The 26,024-nt window shown below is 38.6% G+C and overlaps 1 protein-coding gene across 4 annotated transcripts in view; it reads right to left on the bottom strand.

Annotated features, from left to right (window-relative positions):
• Positions 1 to 26,024, bottom strand: part of CAPN3 (calpain 3) — a 79,817-nt gene that overhangs the window by 31,430 nt on the left and 22,363 nt on the right. For 2 of the 4 annotated variants that reach the window (XM_072622762.1, XM_072622764.1), the window contains exons 1-4: positions 19,243 to 19,563; positions 10,465 to 10,534; positions 6,087 to 6,205; positions 503 to 636 (exon numbers count right to left, since the gene is read on the bottom strand). In XM_072622762.1, the coding sequence (XP_072478863.1) occupies positions 503 to 636; positions 6,087 to 6,205; positions 10,465 to 10,534; positions 19,243 to 19,491 (572 nt within the window). In that variant the 5' untranslated portion in view covers positions 19,492 to 19,563. Of the gene's footprint in view, positions 1 to 502; positions 637 to 6,086; positions 6,206 to 10,464; positions 10,535 to 19,242; positions 19,564 to 26,024 lie in introns of those variants that run through there. The other 2 variants (XM_072622761.1, XM_072622763.1) reach the window with 1 other exon arrangement.

Raw genomic sequence — 26,024 nt, 5'->3', positions numbered from 1 at the left:
CCTTCCCACCCCAGAGAGATGTAAAAAATAAAATGAAAGAAATGCTTTGAGAAAACAAATAGTTCACCAAACTATTATACCAAAAAGTCTGATCACGTGTGCAGTATTTCACGGACAGAGTCCCCACCTCAGCACAGATGGAAGGAAGGATGTTTTTTCTTTTTTCTTTGAGGTTTGACTTCACTTATGAGATGGCCCTTTCTGAATTGGTTTCACGCTTTCATTCTCTCTCTCTCCCTCCATTCAGCCCCTCCCTCTCCCTCTCTCTTCCTCCCTCCTTCCTCTCTCTCTTTCCCTCTCTCACTCCTTCCCTTCCTCCCTCTTTTTTTCTCTTCTTCCCTCTGTCCCCACCTCATACACACACACACACACACACACACACACACACACACACACACACACACACACACACACACACACACCTCTGTGTCATGGGACCTGAGACAGTTTCTACAACCTATCTCCTCTTTCCAGTACTGGGAATTCAAGAACATTATCTTACTTTGCGTAGGCCTTCTCCAACAGAGCACTCCAAAACTCATTGCGATGGTTGGATTTCGTGAAGACTAGCTGGTTGTTATAGGTTGGGAGGCAGTCATCAATAACCACATCCACCCAGTCTCCATAGCGCCAGAACTGAAGGAAAACATCAATCAATCAATTAATAAGGAATCCATAAACATTTATTAAGGGCCTACGATGAGCCAGGCATCATAGGGTGCTAAGTGCTGGGAATACAGAAAGAGACAAAAGACAGTCCCTGATCTCAAGAAGCAGGGGAGACAACATGCTGACAAATATATACAAAGCAAACTATTTACAAAATAAACAGGAAATAATTAAAAGAGGGAAGACACTGGAAAGAGGGGTTAGGGAAGGCTTCCTTTAGGACGTAGGGTTCTAGCTGGGTCTTAAAGAAAGCCAGGGAAGTTACTAGTCAGAGATGGGGAGAGAAAATGTTCCAGGCATGAGAGACAGCTGGAGAGATTCACATCAGCCTTGATGAGCAAGGCCCCTAGTCCAGCAATCCTAAATGATTTCTGAGCATGATTACTCAGCAGACTCAGATATATTGGTTTTTCCTTATCCTAAGTTTTACATAAGGCAACTAGGGACCTCAGTGGATAGAGCGCTGGGCCTGGAGTCAGGAAGACCTGAGATCAGATCTAGCCTCAGACACTTACTAGCTATGTGACCCTGGGCAAGTTGCTTCACCCTGTTTGACTCAGTTTCCTCATTTGGAAAATGAGCTGGAGGAGGAAATGGCAAACTATTCCAGCATCCTTGCCAAGAAAACCCTATGGACAGTATTGGTGTGTTGTGGTCCGTGGGCCACAAGAGTTGGACATGGCTGAACAAAGCTGGAAGTCTGAGATACCATTAACTCCAGCATTTTACATCATGAGACACTATCCGGAATACTTTAATATGCCTACCTCTGGATCATTCATTCATTTAACAAAAATACTTATTATAGGCCAGTTATGTGCAAAGAACGATGCTGCACATGCTGGAGATACAAAGAAGTATAGAATATAGTGCTCACCCTGAAGAACATCGTGATCTAGTTGGAGATGCAACAGGTACACAACAACTAGGATACGAGGCACGAAGTGTATATTAAATAACATATGGTTGGTACAGACAGCAAGTGCTAATGGAGTCAGAGAAAGGACAAATTCAGGAGTACGCGAGAGCCAGCTTGAACTGACTCTTCAATTTTCAGTATGAGCATTTACATTTCACAAATCAAAAAATGCTACAAACCAGGGCTTGATTTGTCTTTTTGTTAATTATCTAAACTGAAGAAAGTCATGGAGAAAATGGTAATGAGGCAGATGAAACAAACTCATAAGCATATTTTGTATATGGTTCCCCCCCCTCCAGGGCTGGTTGGTAAATGTTTACTACCATACCCCTAGATGTATCTTTTTCAGCTCAGGGGAGAAAGTCTGGATGCAGAAGCCAAAGACTCTGGTTATTAGATTCTAATACTGCTGAAATCTGAAAGGCAAAGCTAGGGAGCAAACAGTGAATTTACTGCTTCCACAGCCAAAGTAATGAAAGCTTGAGGTCTGTAAGGGTGTAAACTATTTTTTTTTCTTAAAACAAATAAACAAGTATTTATTTATTTTCAATATTCTTTTTTAAATTTTGAGTTCCAAATTCTCTTCCTCCCTCATCCACTGAAAAGGAAAGCAATATATCCCTTATACATGCGAAATCATGCAGAACATATTTCCATACGAGCCATATCACCAGACAAGCAAGAAAAATAAAGAAAACTACATGTAGGATACATAATATGTATATATATAAAACTTCAGTTTTCCCTCAGAGTTCTTTCTCTGGAGGTGGAGAACATTTTTTGTCAGGAGTCCTTTGAAAATAAGTAGAGACTACTTGTTACATTTTTTTGCATTCCCACCACGTCATTGAGTGTCTGGCAAACAGTAGGTGCTAAATAAATGCTAGCTGACTGACTGACTGAAGACAGGTCTACTCCAGGAGGAAATCCCATTACTGTAAATCCAAGTCCCATGAAAGCTCTGAGTAATGCAATGAGAGTCCCCGAGGGCTGAAGAGGAAGCCTGCTCCCCACCTCCTGTCAGAGAGGTAACGGTATCGGGATGAAGGATGAGACACTTTTGGACATGGATGGCCACCGTGGGAATCTGCTTTGCTTGATTATGTACATTTGTTATGTAGGTTTTCTTTTTCTTCTAATATGAAAGTGGGAGTGCGAGGGAGAGAAAATAAATGCTTACTAATTGAAAATGATTAAATTTTTAAAAAGTGAATGAATTGTGACTATCAAATAAGGGAGGTTATCACACCAGAGGGCCTCTGAGTTTTCTTCCAGCTCTAGATGTGTGATGAACCTGTTATAGCCTGCCCTCAATAGTCTTCATTTCTCTAACACAGCTTGGTGAGATAAGGACACTTCTAGCAAATGTTAGAGTGACTCTGGCTTAAGGGACCAACGAAGTGATTTATTTATCCGTACTTCTGGTAATCATTTCATATAAATTTTGGATTTTAATAAGGGCCAGAGCTTGAATTAAGCAGAGCCTGGATCTAACAGTCTCTTTGTTCTCTGAAGTAAACTCGGAGGATGCCTCTTCCTACGTCAACAAAGCCAGATGGGGCTGACTTAACATTCCTTACAAGACCCTTAACCCAAGACACTGTCTTGAATAATGGGATGTTTTCCATATCTTAATATTTTGTGGACATATACTATGTTATGGCATGTTAATGGTAAAGGAAACACAGATATCCTGGGTCATAATTTCAATTGAAACTTTGTCAACTCTGTTATCTTATTGTATTTACAACCTATGGAATTAAGAAATTCCTTTCTAAGGCGATCTGAGCCTCTAATCCATGATGCCAGTAAGCTGATGAGATGTTGGTATGAACTGCATAAAGTGATCTCAAGGGAAGGGTGGGAGAGCAGCTGTTCAGCATGGGCTGAGGTGGGATTCTCCTGACTCAATTTCCCCACTGACACCTGGCAGACTTTAAGCCCGACTGAATGCAAGTGGATAATCTAATCCTGCCTGGAGCTGACATGAAGTTGGGGAGATATTGTATCCCTGCAATGTCCCTACTCTTGGTGGCAATTTCCTATAGTCAAAAGGTGTGTAAGCTTACTACCAGACCTGTTCAATTATAGATTATTGGTAGGAGAACATCCGAGGTTGTCTAACATTAAGCTATTAGGCATAGGACTTTAGACCAACAACAATAAGTTAGGGTCCTTTAATTCTTAGTAATTCAGTGGAGACAATTAGGTTAAGAGCTTGTGAAGTTAGCAAAATAAAAATTATTTGTGTCTCAGTTGGTTAATGTTTAAAAAAAAATTCTTTTGTGGTCTATATTGTAAAAGCTTTAAAAAAGAAGTATCACCTGACTAAAAGTTTGAATTGCTTTATCTGTTATAAACTGTGTTAAAAATAAATTTAAAAAAAAAAAGAAATTCCTTTCTAATGGTCTAGTTAATCACTCATGGAGACCATAAATCTGAAGGACACAGACCACCTCGGATTATCCTAAAACAGATTTAAGCTTGGTCATTTTTGTATTAGTCAGTCAGAAATTCATTCTGGTTCTGTGGGTTTAATTGTTAACTTTAAAGGGAATAAAAATGTATGCAATTAGCCTGTTGTCTTTCCTTAACCAAACTTTCAGGTCAACACTTCATATTCATGCTTCATAAAGCATATTTTACTTGGCAACAAAGGCCAGCAAAAGATGTTCAACAGGAAGACTTCAGAGAGGCCTGGAAGGACTTATATGAACTGATGCTGAGTGAAAGGAGCGGAACCAGGAGAACATTAAACACAGTAACAGCCACAGCGTGTGAGGACTGTTTCAGATAGATTTAGCCCTTCACAGCAATGCAAGGAGCTAAAACATTCCCAATAGACTCCAGGCAAAATGCCATCCACATCCAGAGAAAGAACTATGGAATTGGAATGCAGAATGAAGCAGAATGTTTTCTCTTGTGCTATGCTTTGTTTTGTTTTGTTCTCATGGTTTCTCCCATTCATTTTAATTCCTCTATGCAACATGACTAATGTGAAAATGTGTTTAATAAGAATATATGTGTAGAACCCATATAAGATTGCAAGCCATCTCGGAGAGGGGGCAGGGAAGGAGGGGGAGAAAATCTAAAACTTATGGAAGTGATTGTAGAAAACTAAAAACAAATAAATTAATATTAAAAAAAAGACATTCAAGTAAGTTGTGAACTTAGTATGCACCCAATTTTAAAATGAAATGGAAAGACAGCTGCAGGCCCTGCCTTGGGGGACCATTGTATCCAAGTGGCCCACACAGATTCCCTGGAGGGTTAAACACAGTGCTAGGGATTTGAGAAGATATTTGGGAAGGGCTGCAAGTCTCAGCAGAGCCTCAGCAGCTGGAGATGCTAAAATAGAATGACCTGCTATTGCACAGGATATCTCTCTCCTTCCAGCTCCATCTGGAGCACATGGTGAAGCTGAATTTTCCAACAATAAACAGGGCTATAGGCTGGACAGAGATGGACACCTGTTCTTCCACCTTCTTCCTCTCTCTACCCTCCCTATCCCACCAATAGGCAGGGGTTACCCATATCTATTTTCCCTCTTAGCCTTGTGGCAAAGGCAGGATAAGGACTGTTACTGCAACCCCCCACCCCCCAATTTTAGCAGACAGGTAAATAGATGGATGGATAGATGGATGGATGAATGGGTGGATAGGTGATAGTTAGATAAATATGTATTTAATATGTATGTATGTATAGATAGGTATGGATAGGCAGATAAATAGGTAGATGGATGGATAGATAGGTAGTTGGATGGATATATAGATAGATATGTAGGTAGATAGATGGTAGGCAGATAGATAAATAGGTGGATGAAAGGTAGGTAAACAAGCAGATGGATGGATTGATAGGATAGATAACTAGACAGCAGATAAGTAGATGAATGGATAGGTAGATTAATGAATGGATGGATAGATAGGTTAGATAAACAGATAGATTTGTGGGTAGGCTGATGATAGGCAGATAAATAAATAGGCATATGGCATAGATAGAGTTTGTAGGTACCTAGGGTTTGTAGGTAGATGGATGGATAGAGAGCAGACAGGTAGATAGATGACAGATAGATGGATGGATGAATAGATAGACAGGTGATAGGTATGGAGGTAGATAGATAACAGGTAGATAGGTAGAAGGATGGATGAATAGAGAGATATCTAGACAGATAGGTACGTAGGTCAATAGATAATAGGCAGATAAGTAGATGGATGGATGGATGGGTGGATAGTTAAATAGATAGCTAGATAGATAGACAGATACACAGATAGAGCATATCAAGCACATATCAGTACAGTGCTAAGTGGTAAGAATACAAATTCAAGCAAGAAGAGACAGATGAGGACAATGAGGCCCACAGAGTTTAATTGGATTGCCCTCAGTCACGTTGGTGGTCAGCAGCCAAGCAAAGTTCCCCGAGTTCAAAGCCAAGGCTCACCATATGCCTCACCCCACCATCCTCCCCATTTACACCCTCCTGGAAGTCCTAGTACCTCACCTGGAAATGGAAAATCCCAGCATAGTTTTCAGTAAACGTCTGATCATGGGGGATAACTCGGAAAAGTAGGCGCTCATTGAGGGTCAGGCAGGCAATGGCGGCCAGGAACCAGCAGTCCCCTGTAGGAAAGGAAAAGCACAGAGGGTAAGAATAATAATAGCTGGCATTTATATATGGTCTTAAGATCTGCAAAGTGCTTTACATCTATTGCTTCTCTTGATCCTCAAGACAACCCCGTGAGACAGGTGCTATTAAAAGCACTTTGCACAGTCTGGTACACAAGAAGCTCTGTATAAATGCTACCTATTATTATGATCTCCATGATGATGGAAGCTCACGCTTATAAGGCGCTTATTGTATACCATGTGCTTTACAATGACCATTATCTCATCTGATCCTCACAACAATCCTGACATAAAAGTGCTATTATTATCTCCATTTTACAGATGGGGGAACTGAGGCTGACAGTGGTTAAGTAACTTGCCCAGCTAGTAAATATCTGAAGCCTTAGTTTCTCTATTTGTAGAGTGTGGTTTTAACCTCATAGGGTTGTTGATAAGGAAAGTGCTTTGTGTGTATATTCATCCTTCGTTGTTGAAGAAGACCATGCCATCAGAGAAACGATGACATGACTTGCACTTGACTTTGTTTTGAGTGAGGGAGGGCTGTGCAGGTCACCAGCCTCACTTCTCCTCCAGAATCATCTGAATCCAGAGACCTGATATTCCTCAGGATGACTGGAGATGACCCAGGATGAGGCAATGGGGGTTAAGTGACTTGCCCAAGGTCACACAGCTAGTGAGTGTCAAGTGTCTGAGGTGAGATTTGAACTTAGGTTCTCCTGACTCCGGCACTGGTACTCTACCCACTGTACCACCTAGTTGCCCTAGGGTGGGCAGAGTGGTATAAGGTGAAACAAGACTAGAAAAATAGAAAGGGGGTAGGTTATAAAAAGGCTTTGAATGCCAAAATGAGGACTTTATATTTGATCCTGGAGTTGTAAAATGCAAAGCATTATGTAAATGAGAGTGACTATTAATAATGAGCTCAGTAATTACCGTTATTACTGTCCAGTTCTTATTATTACAGCCCTCATTCTTTCGATCATCTCTTGCTATTCTCTCATGTATTCCCTTCTTTGTCTTCTCTTCCTGAGATCAAATAATCTTCATTCTTTTAGCTCATCCCCATAAATTCTGCTACCACAACCCTCAAGTTATTTACACTGCTACACTCTGCACTCTCAACTCCACTGCATTTTGATCTCTGGCATTCTATGCCTTTTCCCCAAAGTTTTTCATGAGCAAGAGGATAAGCAGAGAAAAAGAATATTATTATATATAATATATAATATAGGAATAACATAGGAACATATATTATATATTAATAATAACATATATTAATACATATTATATAATATTATTATTATTCATTGTTATTATCAAGGTCACATTGAGGGTAAGTAGGATGTGTAGGACTCAAACCCAAATATTCTAACCATAACTTCAGGGATTTTTCCATTACACTGTCATGGCAAAGACTGGATTTTTAATGGGACCTTTAGGTTGAAAGAAATGTTATTAAATTATATTCTTTTGAAAGATATGTATTGAGTAGAAATAAATGAATATTCTAAATAAAGTACCAATAAACATATTGTCATATCTGGTATATTTATAGTTACATATAGTTATATGTCTATATTGGGTTATGATTTCATCGCTGCTTACAACTTGACTGTAATGCTGAAGAAAACTTGAAATCAAACTTGGTCCAGGTTTAAGACACAGGAGGAGCTACAGTTCAAATATTTAAGATAATAGTGATGGACTGACATAAAAACACAAAAATCTACCTCTTGATTAAAAGTTATTACTATAAATTAATGTCTGATTCCACAAAAGTATGTATATTTCAGCTATATTGAAAATAACAGGAATGATTCCAAATAGTCTAATAATCTTGCTAAGGAAGAAGGTTTCTTAGAAATACATCACTTTTTAAAATCAATTTGTCAGGGAATGGAAGAATTTGAAGAACTCCCAAATCCTTAATGCTACCACATTTAGGATGGTGAAGCAAGTAATCCTTAGCAGTATGCCAGTGTGAGGAAACAAATCTTACAAAACAAGAAATCTGAGGATGATATTTCATATCAGGCTTATAGAGTCACATGCAACGTGCTATCCTTTCAAAGTCTGTTGCTGATCAGAGTCAAAAGAGAATGGAAGCAGTGAAGAGTTTTGAGATTTTAAATGTGACAAACTGTTATATGTTGGAAAGATATGACTGCCACATAATTTTTGGACAAATATGATTTATCAGATTATAGATAGAAAATATAAATTTGATTACTCATCAGTGCAGATGAGGGTTTGTGGCAGAAGAACCAGGGCTGAACTCAAAAATATAAGAGGAAACATGGATACCTGAACTGCATCATCTAAATATAAAGCTGGAAGTGATAGATAATACATTTGCTGTTGAGGAATAAGTCTAGCTGAGTAGAGGAACAGTTTGGAAACACAGAAACAGAGAAGTACCTCAATGCATTGATTAGTTTGTCTGATGCATGGGGGTGGCTGCCTCATGCATCTATTACATGTAGGATCATAGATTTGGAAGAGAACTATGAGTCATTTAATACAGTCCTCTCCTTTCACAAAAGAGGAAACTGAGACCAAAAGAGATTAAGTGATGTATTCAAGGGGAGAAAGGTGGTAAATAGAAGTTGGTTTTGAAACCAAATTCTATGACTCTGAGTCTAGTGTTCTTTCCCCTGCACATTGTGATATGATTCTTTATCTGCAAAAACTACCCAATTGGGTTCTTCTAAAGAAAGAGCCCTTAAAGTATAATTTAAAATATGATAAAAAAAAAATCTTAATTTGTCCACCTTCTTTTCAGGAATGTATCTTGTCATGTAACAAGAAGCATGCCTTATAGATAGGAACTGTGGCATAGGCTTGAAGTCAGGAGACTTGGGTGTCTTACCTTAGGCATTTATCTGACAATGAACAATGACAGCGCCAACAATTTAACCTTATGAAGTCTCAGTTTTCTCCTCTATGAAATGGAGATAATTATAGCACCTACCCCAATGCTGTGAGAATTAAATGAAATAATGAATATGAAGTGCTTTATAAACCTTAAAGCTCCATGTAATTAACAGCCAGTTCTCATTGCTATTGCTGAGCGGCAATGTGGTGTACTGCATAGCCAGGCAGTCCTGGGTTCAAGTCCCATCTGTGATACATATTGGCTGAGTGACCCTGGGCCAGTCACTTGACCTCTCAGTGCTTTGGACACCTCTCTAAGCCCATAAATTGCTGAGAAGATGCATTTGTAGAGGGAGTTTCTCTAAGCCAATGGAACCACCGATCTAGCCTCCATCCTGTGGGAAACAAAGAAATTCTGTTTTCCACAGTTCTAGGTGGTGTGGCAACCTAGCATGGACAGGTTAGAGGTCAGAGACTAATGGGAAGGCTCAAGGAGCTGTGTGAGGAAGGGTCTATCAGAGAGGAGAACATGGAGTCACATGGCCAGGGGACAGTATCCTGGGAGATCCAAAGTTCAGAAAACAGTATAAGAAGCCCCATCTTTCTGAATGTATTGTAGTCATCCTGTAACCTTACTGGGGAGGCTCCCCATCTTTTCAGGGGAATGGACATAAAGATTAATAAAAGCTTTCCTGATTTCACAAGAGGTATTGTTCTTTGCTTAAGGGGAGCATGTTTCTCACTGTTGGGGGCTTGTTAGACGGGCTCACCTCTAACAATCCCTACTCAGTTTTCTTCCTGTGATACAGAGCAACATGCTCATAAATAGAAAAAAGAAGGCAAGTAAATACACCTGCAGGTGAATGAATGTGAAAATCACTGACATGGAAAGAATTCCTCTAGAAGTGGATAAAATGGCATCAAAAGTCAATTGCTTTGGGGCAGCTATGTGGCACAATGTATAAAACACCAGCCCTGAGTTCAAATCCAGCCTCAGACACTCACTAGCTGTGTGACCCTGGGCAATGTGGTTAACTCTGATTGCCTCCAGAAAGGAAGGAAGGAAGGAAGGAAGGAAGGAAGGAAGGAAGGAAGGAAGGAAGGAAGGAAGGAAGGAAGGAAGGAAGGAAGGAAGGAAGAAAGGAAGGAAGAAAGAAAGAAAGAAAGAAAAGAAAGAAAGAAAGAAGGAAAGAAAGAAAGAAAGGAAGAAAGAAAGAAAGAAAGAAAAAAGAAAGAAAGGAAGAAAGGAAGGAAGAAAGAAAGAAAGAAAGAAAAAGAAAGAAAGAAAGAAAGATAGATAGAAAAGTCAATCATTCCCTTCTGGCACTGCCTGGCCCTCTCTTGGCCACAGCATAAGAGAGAACTAGCGAATTTCCCACCTAAATCTCCTTGGCAGATGTCAGTTCTGTTGGCTCCACCAATGATAAACCTGGGATTCTCGCAGATTTCCTGTGAGGAAAAAAAAACAACATAAATCAGTGAGAGGCAACTTTATGCCTCTTAACTTGGAGGGATGTGGCCTGGTAACTACATGAATGTGTTTCCCTATTTCTTCTAAGATAAAATATAAACTCTTCACAACCAGGTCCCAATTTATGTTTCTGACCTCAATATACTTTATTCCTCCTCACACATTCCTTTATTCCATCATACCAGACTTCTTTCTGTTCCTCTTGTACACGTGACTCCAATCTCCCAAACTTTGCCCTGGCTGTCCACCATCTTTAAAATATGATCCTTTCTCACTATTTCTTAGAATTTCTGATTTTCTTCAGAATTCAACCCAAGCATTTCCTTCTACATGAAGCCTTTCTTTTTTTTTAGTTGTATAAACCCCCCTTAATAGAATTTTATTTTTTCCAATTACACATGAAGATAGTTTTCAACATTCGCTTTTATATGACTTTGAGTTCCAAATTTTTTTTCTCCCTCTCTTCTTTTCCTCCCCCTCACCAAGAGGGCAAGTGATCTGATATAGGTTATACGTATACAAACATATTAAACATATTTCCACATTAGTCATGTTGTGAAAGAAGAATCAGAACAAAAGGGAAAGACTAAGAGAAATTTAAAAAAACAACAAAAAAGAGAAAGTAGTCTGCTTCAATCTGCATTCAGACTCTGTAGTTCTTTCTCTGGATATGGAGAGCATTTCTCCATCAGGAGTCTTTTGGAATTGTCTAAGACCATTGTTGGATGAGAAGAGCTAAGCCTATCAACGTTGATCATCACACAGTGTTACTGTGACTGTGCACAATGTCCTCCTGGTTCTGATGAAGCCTTTCTTGACCCTCTCCCTCAGTTGCTTATAAATTCTTTCTGCCAATATAATCTTGACTTTCTTTTGCATATATGTATATGTACATGGATATATATTGCATATATAGAGATACATATATACATGATATACATACATATACATGACATACATACATATGTATATGTACATGGATCAAATAAGATACCATGTGGTGCTTTATAAAGCTTAAAATGCTATATAAATGCTAGCTATTATTATGTGTGTTGTCTCTCCAAATAAAATGTAAACTTCTTGAGTGCAGGAACTGTTTTATTTTTGTCTTTGTAGTCACAGTACCTAGCACAATCTTGGCAGATAATAAGTACTTCTTGATTGCTAATTGATTGATTGATTCCTCCAAGAACTCAGGGTTAGGCTAACCATAGACTCTTCACCATACTCTTTTCTCCCCCTGCTTAAAGAACAAGAAATATCCAAAGAAACATAGGGTTGGAAGGTCATTTAGCTCAGCCCAGGTGTGTGCTGGTAAATATTGAAAAACCAATTCTCTTGAAAAAAAACTGTATGTATGACACACTTGAAAGTTTAATCTTTTTTTAAAATTCAATTTTATTTTATTTTTAGTTCTCATTTTCCCCTTTTCCCCCCTTCTTCACCCACTGGGAAAAGAAGAAAAATAAAACCTATTACAAATAGCATAGTCATGGAAAACAAATTCTCACATTTAGCCATGCCTAAGAAAAAGAAAAGGAAAGAAAGAGAAGAAAATATGCTTCAAAATGTACTCTGAATCCATTAGTTCTCTATCTAGGGGTCAGATAGGGTATTTTATCATGAGTCCTTTGGAATTGTGATTGGTCTTTGTACTGATCAGAGTTACTGGCTTTCCAAGTTTCAGCTGTGTGCCTCTGAGCCCAGGAACAGAGGAGGAACTCAGTTCTAGCCTTCTGTGCAGCACATAAGCCTGAGGTGGAATAACCAGGGCAGGAGATCCAGACCAAAGGGGATCCAGCAGTTTAGTCTCTCTGAACTTGCAGAACCTTTCAGAAGACTAACAGTGACTAAGTCCAGCAGAGGTCTACTGGAATACAACCACACACAAGCCAACAGACCCAAACCCTGGATCAGGAACTTCTAGAATTCAGACTAGGAGGGCAGTGAACAGATCTTACCTGGATCACATCACTTTGGAAACACTGAAAATTTGTAGGTCCTCAGACTGAGCTGTGAAACCAGCAGAAGGACATAAAAAGACAGAAACTCAGACATCCCATACCCCACCTCCTCCAGAAGTGCTCAGAGCCTAGCACCAACATAAAGTTCAAAGTCAAGAAACAGGCTGGAAGAATGAACAAACGAAAAAAGAACTTCGCCATAATGAGTTACTACGATGACAGGGAAGCTTAAGACACAGAGAAAAAGATAATGACTTAAAAACATCACTAAGACAATAATCAAAGAAAATTGCAGAAGGGACATAAGACCAACATGAACTCCTAAGACAGTTAAAGAAAGTTCAAAATAAGAGCAAAAAATTATTAAAAAACAATGAAAGGGATAGAGGAAAACATGAGAAACGAAATGAGAGCTTTACAAGAAAGATATGAAAGAATTAACAGTTTGGTAAAAGAGATGCAAGAAAGCAGTTCTTTGAAAATTAGAATTAGATAAATAGAAGTTAATGACTCTATGAACCATCAAGACATTAAGTCAAAAGACAAAAAAAAAAGGAAAAAAATGTGAATTATATCATAGGAAAAACAATTGACCTGGAAAACACATTGAGAAGGGATAATTTAAGAATCATTAGACTACCTGAAAGCCATGTACAAAAAAAGAGTTTAGATATTATATTTTAAGAAATCACAAAACTGTCCAGATAGTTTAGAATTAGAGGGTAAAGTAGAAATTGAAAGAATCTAATGGTTACCTTCTGAAGGAAAACCTAAATGAAAACTCCCAGGAATATTATAGTCAAAAGTTGGAGCTCCCAGGTCAAGGAAAAAAATACATCAAGTAGCCAGAAAGAGAGAATTCAAGTATAATGAAGCCACAAGCAGGACCACATAACATATAAAAACCACCACTATAAAGGAGCAGAAAGCTTGGAATATAGTATTCCAGAAGGTAAAGGATCTCGGATTGCAACCATAACTAGCCCGCAAAATTTGAGTATAATCTTGAGTATAATCTTAGACCTTTAATGAAATAGAGCACTTTTAAACATCCCTAATGAAAAGACCAGAGCTAAGTAGAAAAATTGACATCCAAACACAGCACTCATGAGAATATAAAAAGAGATGATAATTTAACCTCTGGGAGCTGATGAAGTTATCAAATGATATAACAAGGAGAAAAAAGAGAAGAGGGCCCAGGACAGAACTTTGGAGAACACTCATAATTAATAGACCATGATATTATTAATATGGGTACTTCTTCTAATGGTGTAGATGACAATCCATCTCAGGCTTTGAAATTCTTTTCCATATCTTCTCATAAATCTACCATAGAAGATACACCCAACACCTTGAAGGCCTTCCTTGAGGTCTTCTAACATTCTGTAGGTATCAGTGAGGTACTTGGCCCCATCTCCTTCTTATTATCTCTTTCTTTTGTTAAATCATACATTTTCTGGAAAATATGCTTTGTGCTACTTTTTGTATAGAAGTCATTGTTAGCAATATGCTATAAGCTTCTTACATCCACCACGTCTCTCCATATGCTTTGGATCTCAGAATTTTGATTTTTTGGTGATCATGGTTTTTCTATAATTTGTAGCTGTATAGTATTACTATCAGAAAAATTGTCTTAAAAAGGTGAATTTTTTGTTAGAAAGCACCTTGGGATCACTGAAAGTCTTAAGCATTTTTCTAAATGTAATCCATCCATAATTTATTTTTAATGAACCCTTGTTGGCTCTTGTTGATCACTTTCCTTTCTAAGCACTCACAAGTCAATTGATAATCAGTTCTTGGGTTTTGCTTGGAATCATCATCAAATTCATTAGCCTATAGTATCCAAACACTACCTTTCCTTCTCTTTGAAATCAAGACAGTATTTAGAGGATTATCATAGATTTGGAGCTAAAAGGGACCTGAGAGGTCATCGTCCCTTCATTTGAAAAATAAGAAAGCTGAGAAGAGTTGAACAACTTGTCCAAGATCACATAGGTAATAAGTGGTAGAGCCAAGTTTCGAATCCAGAACTTCTAACTCCAAGTTCATTCCTCTTTTTTTCTGGACTACATCTCTAGCATTCTCTAGGAATTTTCAAAGATTATAAATAATTCTTCAGTAATTGTATTAACAGAGTACTTTTAATAACCTGGGATGCACTGTTTTGGGCCAGGAGACTTGAATCTGATTTCATTCAAAGCAGCTAGTTGCCTTCTTGCCATTGCCACAGTTATCTTTGACATTAATTAACTCAAAAACATGTTTTAATTTCCATTTTGAAGATTATTCCCCTTGATAGACATGATAAAAGCAAAACAAAAATTGAGTAGTTCTATTTTCTGTGTCATTGGTTAATGTCATCCTCAATTGGCTTCCTTCCATCTTGGTGCAAAAAGCCATTTTTCTTATCTTTAGTATTTTTGCCAAATTTACAAAGAATTTGTATCACCAAACTTGTAGTTTTGAAAGCCTTCCTAGACTTTTTGAATTACTCTCCCTTTCTGAGTCTCTAACCACAAGCTCATTCCCATTATTTCTTTGAGCTTTTTAAAATCTCTATCCTTAAAATCTAGGATTCATGTCTGACTATATGTACCCAACATTCCTTTCCCTTACTATTACAAACTTTAAGACGGCACAGTTCTTTCTCCAGTGTTTCTCATTGTTTGCAGTTCACCAACCAGTACTTCCAGCAGGCATGTAATAAATGTTAATTAAATGAAGACTTTGATCTTGTCGAGTACACTACATGTATGTATCAATAGATGGAGAGATATATGGATAGACATATAGGAGAATAGATTAATAGATAAGTAGGTAGATGGATAGATTGACAGATGGATGGATAGGCAGAAAGATGGATAGATAGGTAGGTAGGATGGATGAATGGATGGATATATATATATATAGATAGATAGATAGACAGACAGACAGACAGACAGACAGACAGACAGATAGATAGATAGATAGATAGATAGATAGTTATGCATATTTTGGGGAAATTTTTATCATTTCTACATGCATTTTTGCTGATGAAGCTTATATTCTGAAAGAGGATCACAACTTTCCTATTTTATCTCCACCTTTGTCTTTGAGTCTCTGGCCAAGGGATCCTTTCCATCATTTCTTTGAGCTTTTTGAAAGCTCCTCTGCTAAAATCTAGTATTTACATCTGAATGGGTCTGCTCCCTCAAAGTTAAGGACTTAAGTATTTTTTGATGATGATGATGATAGTGTTTCTTCAAAGTGAAGGACTTGGCCCATATTATCTCTAAGGTGATTTCCAGCTCTAAATATTCTACTCCTCTGTGATGATAAACATTTACTAAGGAACTATATATGTCTAAATGTAGAATGACACCTTCCCAGGTCTTATATGATAGAAGACAAGGATAATGAAAAAGAGAGTACCCAAAAGAGGTCATTTTTTGCCTCATTTCTTACCTATCCTTAATCACTGAATGGGTGTTGCCTCAGACAAACTGAGACCTGGGAAAGACCTTAGCTTAAAAAGAGACCAGTCTCCTACTGCTTCCAGGGCCATCTCCAGTCATCCTGATCTATATCTTCCCACTGGACCCAGATGGCTCAGGAGGAGAGAGTGAGGCTTACTTTGCACAGCCCTGCCTCACTTCAATCTAATTCACTTGCAAATCAAGACATCATCTTCCTCATGCCATCTGTCCTCTTCCACAACACAGGACAAACAACTACAACAACAACGGTCTGAAGTATCTACACTTTTCTAATACTAACTCATTATGATAGTGGGATCTTTATAATAAATAATTTGTCATTTGAAAACTCCATCTGTGTTTCCATGACACTTAAATACTTTTACATTTAAATTACCATTAAAAAAAGAGAGAGAAGAATCCAGTATTTTAACTGGTTGTCTTAACTAGAGCCAGGACTGGACATGTTTTTACCTGGAGCAAAAAACAATTGAATGGAGTGGGGGTGAGGCACAATTGTGTCAGGAAAGGGGATGGTTTAAGCTTTGACCCTCAAAAGGACTTGGAAGGAAAGGTAGTCTGGGAGAAGTGTTATGGGAGACACACTCTGAGGATGGTGGTGGCATGGGAATGACTGGAAGTGGGCACACCCTACTGGGTAGGAAGCATGACTCTGGGGAAAAAGTGTGCCATATAGGAATGAAATAGACACCGGGCAAAGAAGAGAGCCCTCCAGCTCTTGAGTATGTTGGTGCTCCAGGACAAGCGCTTGTTGGGTCTCTATTGATTATTGCTGTTCTTAGCTATACAACGACAAAAATTTGTTTGGACTGATTTTGCTACTCAATTGCCTGGCTCTTTGACAGACGTGATTGATTAATTCAAACAAACTGGTCATTCTGGTTGTGTGTATGAAATGCAGCAATTAGCATTATGTCAATGCAAAATAGTATCAAATGTTACCCTAAATGGAGAGGAACATAATTGATCAAAGCTATTATAATCTGTCTATGTTATCAATAAAGCAAGAACATGATAAAGAAGCAACAACAAAAACATTAAGAATCTGAATCCTACCAGAAAGAACATGTATAGTGATCTTGGTGCCACATTGGCTAGACACAGGCACCCCTGTAATGATTGGAGGTTTTAGACCTACAAGGGAGTTTATAAGGTATTAAATCCAAACCCATCATTTAAAGATGAGGCCACTGAGGTCAAAGACTCGCCCAAGGTCACACAGTTAATAGGTGTCTTGGATGAGATTTGAACCCAGGACTATTCTGATATCTATCTATCTATCTATCTATCTATCTATCTATCTATCTATCTATCATCTATCTATTGTTGATCTGAAAATTTGGTCAAAGGAGGCAAAGAGGACAGGTGATATGCAAATCCATATTATTTATTCCCTTAAAGCTACCAGATATATGATCATGGAGCCAGAAGGACACTTCTGACTGTCTGATACAAGAATGACCAGGCTTAAATTTGTTTTAGAACAATCCCAGGATGTCTGTGTCCCTCAGATTTATGGAACCTATTTGTCTTTAACTATACCATGAGAAAGGAACTTTCTTAGGTGAATAAATTGTAAATACAATAAGATAAGAGAGTTGACAAAGTGTCAGTTGAAATTATGATCCAGGATATCTGTGTTTTCTTTACTATTAACATGCCATAACATAGTAAAATATTAAGGTACAGAAAACTTCCATTATTCAAGGTAGCATCTCAGGTTAAGGGTCACATCCTTAAGCAGAGGAAAAATACTCTTAAGTCAGCCCTATCTGACCTTGTTAACATAGGAAGAGATATTCTCCGAGTTTACTCAGAGAACAAAGAGGTTATTAGGTCCAGGCTCTTCTTCTGGTTGATTAATTCAGGTTCTGGCCCTTACTGAGGTTATTAAATTGATATTAAATGATTATCATTATCATCTACCTATCTATCATCTATCTATCTATCAATCTATCTATCTATCAATCTATCTATCTATCTATCTATCTATCTATCTATCTATCTATTGGATAGTGCCCTATCTAATACACCATACAGACTCTCCAAGATATCCAAACTTTCTGGCTAGGCATGTTGTGTTTAGAATTGGCCAGGGCATCTTTAAACTTCAATGGGACCTCAAAGAAAAGAGACTCAGGATTGAAGAGCCATCACTGGTGTGTCTTCGGACAGAGCCAATAATAGTCAGAGGTACCTTTGTTGGCCAGCTTCTGTGTTTTTCTGTTATAACTGAATTGCCAATACTCAGAGTTCTCTCCAGACAAAACTGTGAAGGAAATAGAGTCTGTGGTCCCTTATAAAAGCAAAGATAGAGAATTTGGGAACATTTTGGAAATCATCTTGTCTAGCCCTTTCATTTTATAGAAGACCAGAAAGCCCTTGGAATTGAAAGGACTTGCCCAAAGTCACACACATAATTAAGTGGCAGTGTGGATATTAACATCCATGCCTTCTTACTTTGTAGACCATGCTCATTTTACGTTTTGCATCTTCAGCCCTCCCATCTTCCCCCTTTGCTCTTCTCCATAGTATATCCTGTCATGCCCATGCCCATGACACCTCTGTGATCTCTCTGCTATTTCCTTATCAAAATCAGTCCTCAGGATAACATTCATTCATTCGCTCAACAAACCTTTACCAAGTGTCTATGAAGTACAAGGAAGGCCCTGTGTTTTGTTAGAGAGGCTTGCAAAAAGAGAATGAGATCCCTGCCCGCAGGATGTGGACTGGCTAATTCGTCAGTTATACCTCAGTGTGACTTTAAGTTAATGGGTTGCATTTTCTCAGCCTTATTTCCAACTATGGACTGAAAAGTTTATTTCCAACTGAAGGAACAGTAACGTTTATAACGTTTATATAGCACATTAAGGTTTACATAGTGCTCCATAAATATTCTCATTTTATTCTCACAACAACCCTGGGATGTAGGTGCTATTATTATCCCCATTTTACAGATGAGAAAACTGAGGCAGACAGAGGTTAAGTGACTTGCCTAGGGTCATACAGCTCATGTCCCAGGCTGAATTTGAACTCAGGTCTTTTGGATTCTAGGTCTAGAATTCTATACATTACGCTCGCTACAACCTTAATTTCCCCCTAGCTTTACCAGTAACCGAGGAACCCCTGAGAACGGCTTATAGATCCACAGGAAAAGGCTGGTGTCTTTCTAGACTTCAGGTGACTGCACAATGTCCCTGTTTACCTGATGTTGCTACCTGTAGATGCCCTTTTTCCCTTCCCTACCTTTGGCCTCTTCCATGTAATATTCTTCATCTTAGATTTCTGTCTCACTTCTTGGAAACCCAAGGCCTGAGCACCTGCTGGGAACACATTGTCCTCAAACAGTCTCTTCTGGGCCAGGCACGATTTCCTGAGGGCACCAAAATCTTGTCCCTCGAACTTCATGGGATGAGCAAGGGTCCCCTCTCCATTTTTCCTGTCCCTTTCTCGGATCACCCGGTCACAGAAGAATCCTGGTGGGAGGTAGGGCATGCTTGCTTCTGCCAGAGACTGGAGAGTAGAGAACTGGCTCTTTAACTGAGGTACCTCTCTGGCCCCTTGGCCCACAGCCCGCCCCAAGCCTAATCCCCCCGTCAATGGGCCTGAGCCTATAGACTACCTCCACTGGCAACAAACTCAGAATGCATGTGAATGGCCACAGTCCCAGAGAAAGGCAAGCCCTTTGAGTCAGCAGCTTTGGACCCTGAGGTCCCTATAGCAGGCAGCAGCAGCGGGCAGCACTGTCTGTGTGTGAGGTGGAGTGAGGGTGAGGAGGACCTGGCAGAATGCACAGGACTCCCTACACAGAGCCACAAAGGGATGAGGCTTTCAAGACTTCGGTGGGGAAGGATTCTGATTGACAAGGGCTGACTAAGATGGCCTCTGGCATTTTGGCACAACTCACAGATTCTCTGCTCCCAGCATTTTTATTAACTTTACTGGGATTTTCTTTTTCCTGAAAATAATTTTCTTTTTTAAAAAAGTAAGTCAAATCTCAGAGCAACTTATCCTGCCTCAGCAAAAGGCATTCATGTCTTTCAAACTGGCTGTGAATGGGCTATAGTATGCAGCATGCTAAACACACTATAGCTAATCCTATACAAGCCAGTGAATGCATAGGAAGAGCGCTCCCCAGCCATTGTCCATGGCTAATGAAGCCTTCATTCCTCCCCTTCCCAGCCTCACCTCCAAAACAACATGACATCTGTATTGATTAGCTCAGTACTCTGTGAGAGGGGCCCAGAGGACTGCAGACAGGATGCCCCATAAGATTCCCAGTTCTGAGGGGGTCTTCTCTGGAGCTGAGAAAGATTTCCTCTGCAGAGATAAGCCAACTGCATGTCCAGATGGGCAGCGGGGAAATGTACAGGTTGGGGGGGGGGAGAAGGTGTATATCTATATCTGTATCTATATCTATATCTGTATCTATATCTATATCTATATCTGTATCTGTATCTATATCTATATCTATATCTGTATCTATATCTGTATCTATATCTATATCTGTATCTATATCTATATCTACACACACACATATACACACACAATCATACATGTAGATGTATACATACATATCTATTCCTGCTGAATTATATACATATGTGTACAACATAATTCCTGATTCTATATGATTATATACATTATAATATCACATTATATTGTGTGTTATATTAATGTATTAGATGTCAATTAATATGTTATATTAAATATCATATAGCAATATATTATTGTAGGCCAACATTAATATATAATAAAAGTATTGATTATTGGTTATATAATATTATGTTACTATATAAGAAATACATTAATGTATTATGCTAATATGTTACCACATGTTAATACATTATATTTAATATATCATTACATATTATGTTAATGTAGCACATTAATATATTATCATACCAATAATTATATTCAATATATCAAATATATTATATTAACATGCTATCCCATATGAATACATTATATATTATATTTAATATAGTTACACATTGTTTACACATATCAATTTATTATTATACATTAATATACTATGTTAACATCACATATCAATGTATTGCAGTCAATATATCATTAAATATATTAATATGTGATAATAATATAATAATGTCATCACACATTAATACAATATGTAATATTGTATATTATATGAATCTCTTTTATGTATTAACACTATATACATATTTACGTGTATAATGTAATTCTTGATTATGTTGTTTTATAAATTATATTACAAGTCTTTTGTTTTATTTAGAATTATTTATCATATCCATACATATATCTCAACTTACATTTACATAGCAGCCTAAAGTTTATAAGCATTTCCCTAACAACAGCCCTGTGAAGGGTAGAGTCAGTACTTATCACTATTTCCATTTTATAGATTTTTGTAACTGAGGTTCAGTGACTTGCTCAAGGCGACACCCTTGCTCTGCTAACTAGAAGAAAAAGTAACACAGATTTAGAGCAGGAAGGACCCTTAGAAGCCATCCTTTTCAAACTCCTGATTTTACCAATGAGGAAAATGAATCTCAGAGAAGTCTGATGACAGGTCCAAGTTAGATTTGAACCCAGAGTCATTGATTCCAGATCTATCTATAACAGGATCCACTCTATCAGGGTCATTTATTCCAGATCTAGATCTCAGATTTGAACCCTGGATCACCGATTCTAAATCGAGCATTCTTGCTCCTTATACCATGATGGACTTAGGATTCAAACCTTATCTTCTGACTTCAAGACTCAGGTTTATTTCATTACACTACATTGTCTCCCCTAATAAAAACAAAACCTAAAACACCCTTTTCATGTTTAAATCATTCTTTTGGCTTGAGCTCACAAAACCACAATAAATTATTTTTTTCAAAATTACATCAGAAAATTAGCATGAAGATCCTTCTAGGGCAGAGACATCAAACTCCAAAGCATATTTAAAGATAATTGGGAAATACTTGACAAAATAAATAAAGATACAATAAAACATAGAAAACATTATATTTTAGAACTAAGTCACTATGTGGCCCATTTTATTGTGGTTTTTCAAGGCCTGAGATGTTAGCGTTTGGGAAAGGAGAAAGCTAAGGGGGAGGGGAGGGCATGGTCCTAGAACATCACTAAAGACTGTAAATGACCACTTGGGCTCCCAACTGTCTCAGTTTTGTGAGTTCAAGCCAAAACAATGATGTTAACATGAAAAGTGTTACCAAAGAGGTAGTATCTCTAACCCAAGAGATCTTTAGCCCCCAGTCTTGGAGTCAGGAAGACCTGAATTCAAATCTAGCCTCAGACACTTATTAGCTATGTGATCCTAGATAAGTCACTTAACCTCTGCCTCAATTTCCTCAACTGTAAAATGAGCATTGTTATAAGGATCAAATGAGTTAACGTTTATAAAGATTTAGCACAATGCTAGGGACATTGAGTTGTTTCAGTCATGTCCAACTCTTTGTGACTCCATTTGGGGTTTTCTTGACATTTTACAGACAAGGAAACTGAGGCAAACAGGGTTAAGTGACTTGCCCAGGGTCACATAGCTAGTAAGTGTCTAAGGCTGGATTTGAACTCCGAAAGATGAATCTTCCTGCCTCCAGGCCTGGCACTCTGTGCACTATGGTGCCACTTAGCTGCCCTCAGTGCCAGAAGACAAGTCTTGCATGGTCTGAAACACTCCCTTCTGAATGTGACTGGAACTTTGGCTGGTTTCTGTGAAACATGTGCTCAGGTCCCTTGCTAGAAGGAGGTGAGTTATTCTGATTAGTGCTTTGGTGTTTGGGTCCAGAGCTACATTGAAGATGATTGGTGACTACTCCAGGGAGACCTGCCCACTCACAAACTTCTGCTACATAACAGCGCTCTTTGTGATAACAGCAACACACCAAACTCAAAACAAACTGGAAGCAGGTCAACTGGAAAATGGCAACAAAACATGACATCTGACTATAATGGAATATTGCCCTGCTGCTGAAAATAAAAAAAAATGAGGAATTGAGAGAAATAAGACTTGGCTGTCCCCTATTCCTGGAACTCTCTCCCTCTTCATCTCTGCGTCCTGAATTTCCTGGCTTCCTTCAAGTCCTAGCTAAGATATTACCTTCTCCAAGAAGCCTTTCCCATTGCCCTGTAAGAGCGGTGTCTTCTCTTTATTGACTATCTCTATTTTATTCTACAGATCTATATCTATACCTGTCTATTAGGGGTGGCTAGGAGGTGTAGTGGATAGTGCTGGATCTGGAGGCAGGAAGACTCATTCTCCTGAGTTCAAATCTGACCTTAGACACTTAGTAGCTATGTGATCCTGAGCAAGTCATTTAACCAGGTTTCCCTCGGTTTTTTTCATCAAAAAAATGAACTGGAGAAGGCAATGGTAAACCACTTCAGTATCCTTGCCAAGAAAATCCCACATGGGGTCATGAAAAGTCAACACAACTGAAAGGACTGAATAATATCCAAAATATCTATCTAGCTATATCTTTGGACTTAGTTATTTGCATTTTTCACTTCAATAATCATTTATTAAGTGATGTGGATACAAACAGTGCCCTAAGAGTTAAAAATAATATTACGGATTGACTTTGTGAAGCCCCTGGTTTATTTTCTAACTTGAAGGCACCTTATCTTGAAACATCATAAAACTTCTCCCTTTATCCTGGACCATAAAATTCATTGTCTCCCCTCATCCTGGGTCATAAAGTTTCCCCGTCTCCCTTATCTTGTGTCATCCATCTTTCTCATCCTGTCCCTAAATTTCCAACCCTCATTAGAAACCCTAAAAACTACATCATCATTTTATAGCTGTGTATCCTTTTCCTATACCAGTGCCTTTGTTTAGCTTCTTGTTAAATCTCAGGCCTGCTGTTTTTGAGTCAATGAAGCTCCCAGTGGTTACAGAGAAGGTCTAAGTGAATTCATTCACTTCTGAACCAACTCTCCCATTTCTCTCTCTTCAACATTAAGTACCTACTATATGTCAGGCACTGTGTTAAGCACAGGGGATACAAAAAGAGGCCCTCAAGAAGTTTACAATCTAATAGGGGAGACAAAAAGCAAACAAACGTATGCGAAGCAAGCTATATGCAGAATAAATGGGAAATAATTAAAGGAGAGAAAGTACAGGAATTAAGAGGGGTTAGGGAAGGCTTTTTGTAGAAGGTAGAATTTTAGTGTTATCTCCCCCTTTAGACTAATGATCTCCTTGAGAGCAGGTACTGTCTTTTGCCTTTCTTTGGAACCCCAGCTCTAAGCACAGTGCCTGGAGATATAAAAGGTGATTTATAAATGCTGGTTGACTGGCACCATATTGCCTCCTTATTTGGAGGCTAGGTATAGAAAGCTGCATATACTATTGGGCATGGTCATACTGATGTTTTGTTTTGCTTGGCTAACTTTTTTTGTTACAATGGAGGACCCAATGGAGGTGTGCTATATAGGGAGATGATTACACTATTTTACAAAAAAACCTTAAAAATTTTCAACAAAAAAGGCAAGAGTAGAAAAAGATATACATAAATTAATTTACAGTCAACAAGAACAGAAAGTCTTTTCCTAGACTATTCGGATGTCTCAGAAATGGAATTCATTTTGCTCCTCTGTCCAGCCAGGAGGAAACTAATGCTGTGTGTCATGAAGTCTATTGACAGGGAAATAGATCAAAGGGTTGACCACCCACTTCCCGGGGACCCAATACTTTGAATATGAGGGTAAGTAGCATTCATTCTTCAGTCTCTGTGTGACCTCAGAAGGTTGCTCACCAACAGCTACCTCCTGCCATCCCCCACTGCCTCTACAATTAACACTCAGCAGCATGTGGCTATGGACCATCTTGTCTCAACAGGAAGGTCAATTGTTCCAGGTTCCTCAATTTTGAAAAGAAAAACTCCAAGTCAGCAGGAAGTCCATCAGTGCCTGCATAGGAAGTGAAAGGTGGGTGCCTGGTCAAACAGAAGTGTCTCCTACTTGTGAGTTTTCTGTCTCTTCTCACAGATAAGCCTGGAAGTGATGTCTGTCTTCCCAAAGAATCAGGCTTAGCCAGGAAGTCAGTTTCTGTGCGACCTTAAGCAAGTCAGTTTATCTCCATGGGCCTCAGTTTCCTCATCTGTAAAATGAAGTGTTTGGACTAGCTGGCCTCTGAGACTCCTTCATGCTCTAAATCTATGATCCTATTACCTTCTGCTTTGAAGTATTTAGTTAGAGATCACATGCATTAATCACAAAATGTGTGTTATCTATTACACATGCTCTGTGGGACAATGTTCATGATTTTTCCTCATTTTCTTACGGAATCAGTCACAGGTGTTAGGGATCAAAGAGACTTTAAAGATGCAGATGATCTCTAATTTTAGAGATGAGGAAATGGAAGCTTAGGGACAACAACTCATATTGCCCAAGATCACACAGACGTGGGTCATGGTATGCCGCGTGCTTTTAAGTGGGGTTCTGTAGCAGTGACAATATTCATATCAAAGACTTGCTTGTCTATGCTTTACTAGTCAGTAAACAATTCAAAAAATTCAATTCAACTAACACTTATTAAAAGTCTCTCTCTCTCTCTGGCTTTTCATAACCAAATCTGTTACCCTTAATCTGTTTCCAACCCTTGATTACATCACTACTTACCCCAGTCCCATCAAGATCCTCCTTGGACCCTTCCTCCCTGACTACTACACCACCCCCAGATCCCTTCCACAGTCTTTCTGTATGTAAGATCCATCTTGCCTCCATGAAGATGCTCAGATTCATTCTAGCCCTGATATTCTCTAGCTGAGATTCAGTCTCAATACAAGTGTCACAAATGGTTAGGTTTTTTATGGTGAATCTTTAATAAGCTTTGTTTTACTTTGCCTGAAAGAAGGCTTGAGTTGAATTCATTTGGCAGGACCCAACATGTCAGTATTTTGCAGTTCTGAGCAACCCCAACCTCAACATTATGTTCCCTGACCTCATCATCATGACAATACCACACTAGGTCATCACAGGTATGCAAACATAGCAATCTTATGACTCTAAAAGTAATTCTCAAAATTCTTGGA

This window comes from Notamacropus eugenii, chromosome 7 (assembly GCF_028372415.1).
Source record: "Notamacropus eugenii isolate mMacEug1 chromosome 7, mMacEug1.pri_v2, whole genome shotgun sequence".
In the NCBI taxonomy this organism is placed as follows: domain Eukaryota; kingdom Metazoa; phylum Chordata; class Mammalia; order Diprotodontia; family Macropodidae; genus Notamacropus; species Notamacropus eugenii.
This window is presented reverse-complemented; position numbering and strand designations above follow the sequence as displayed.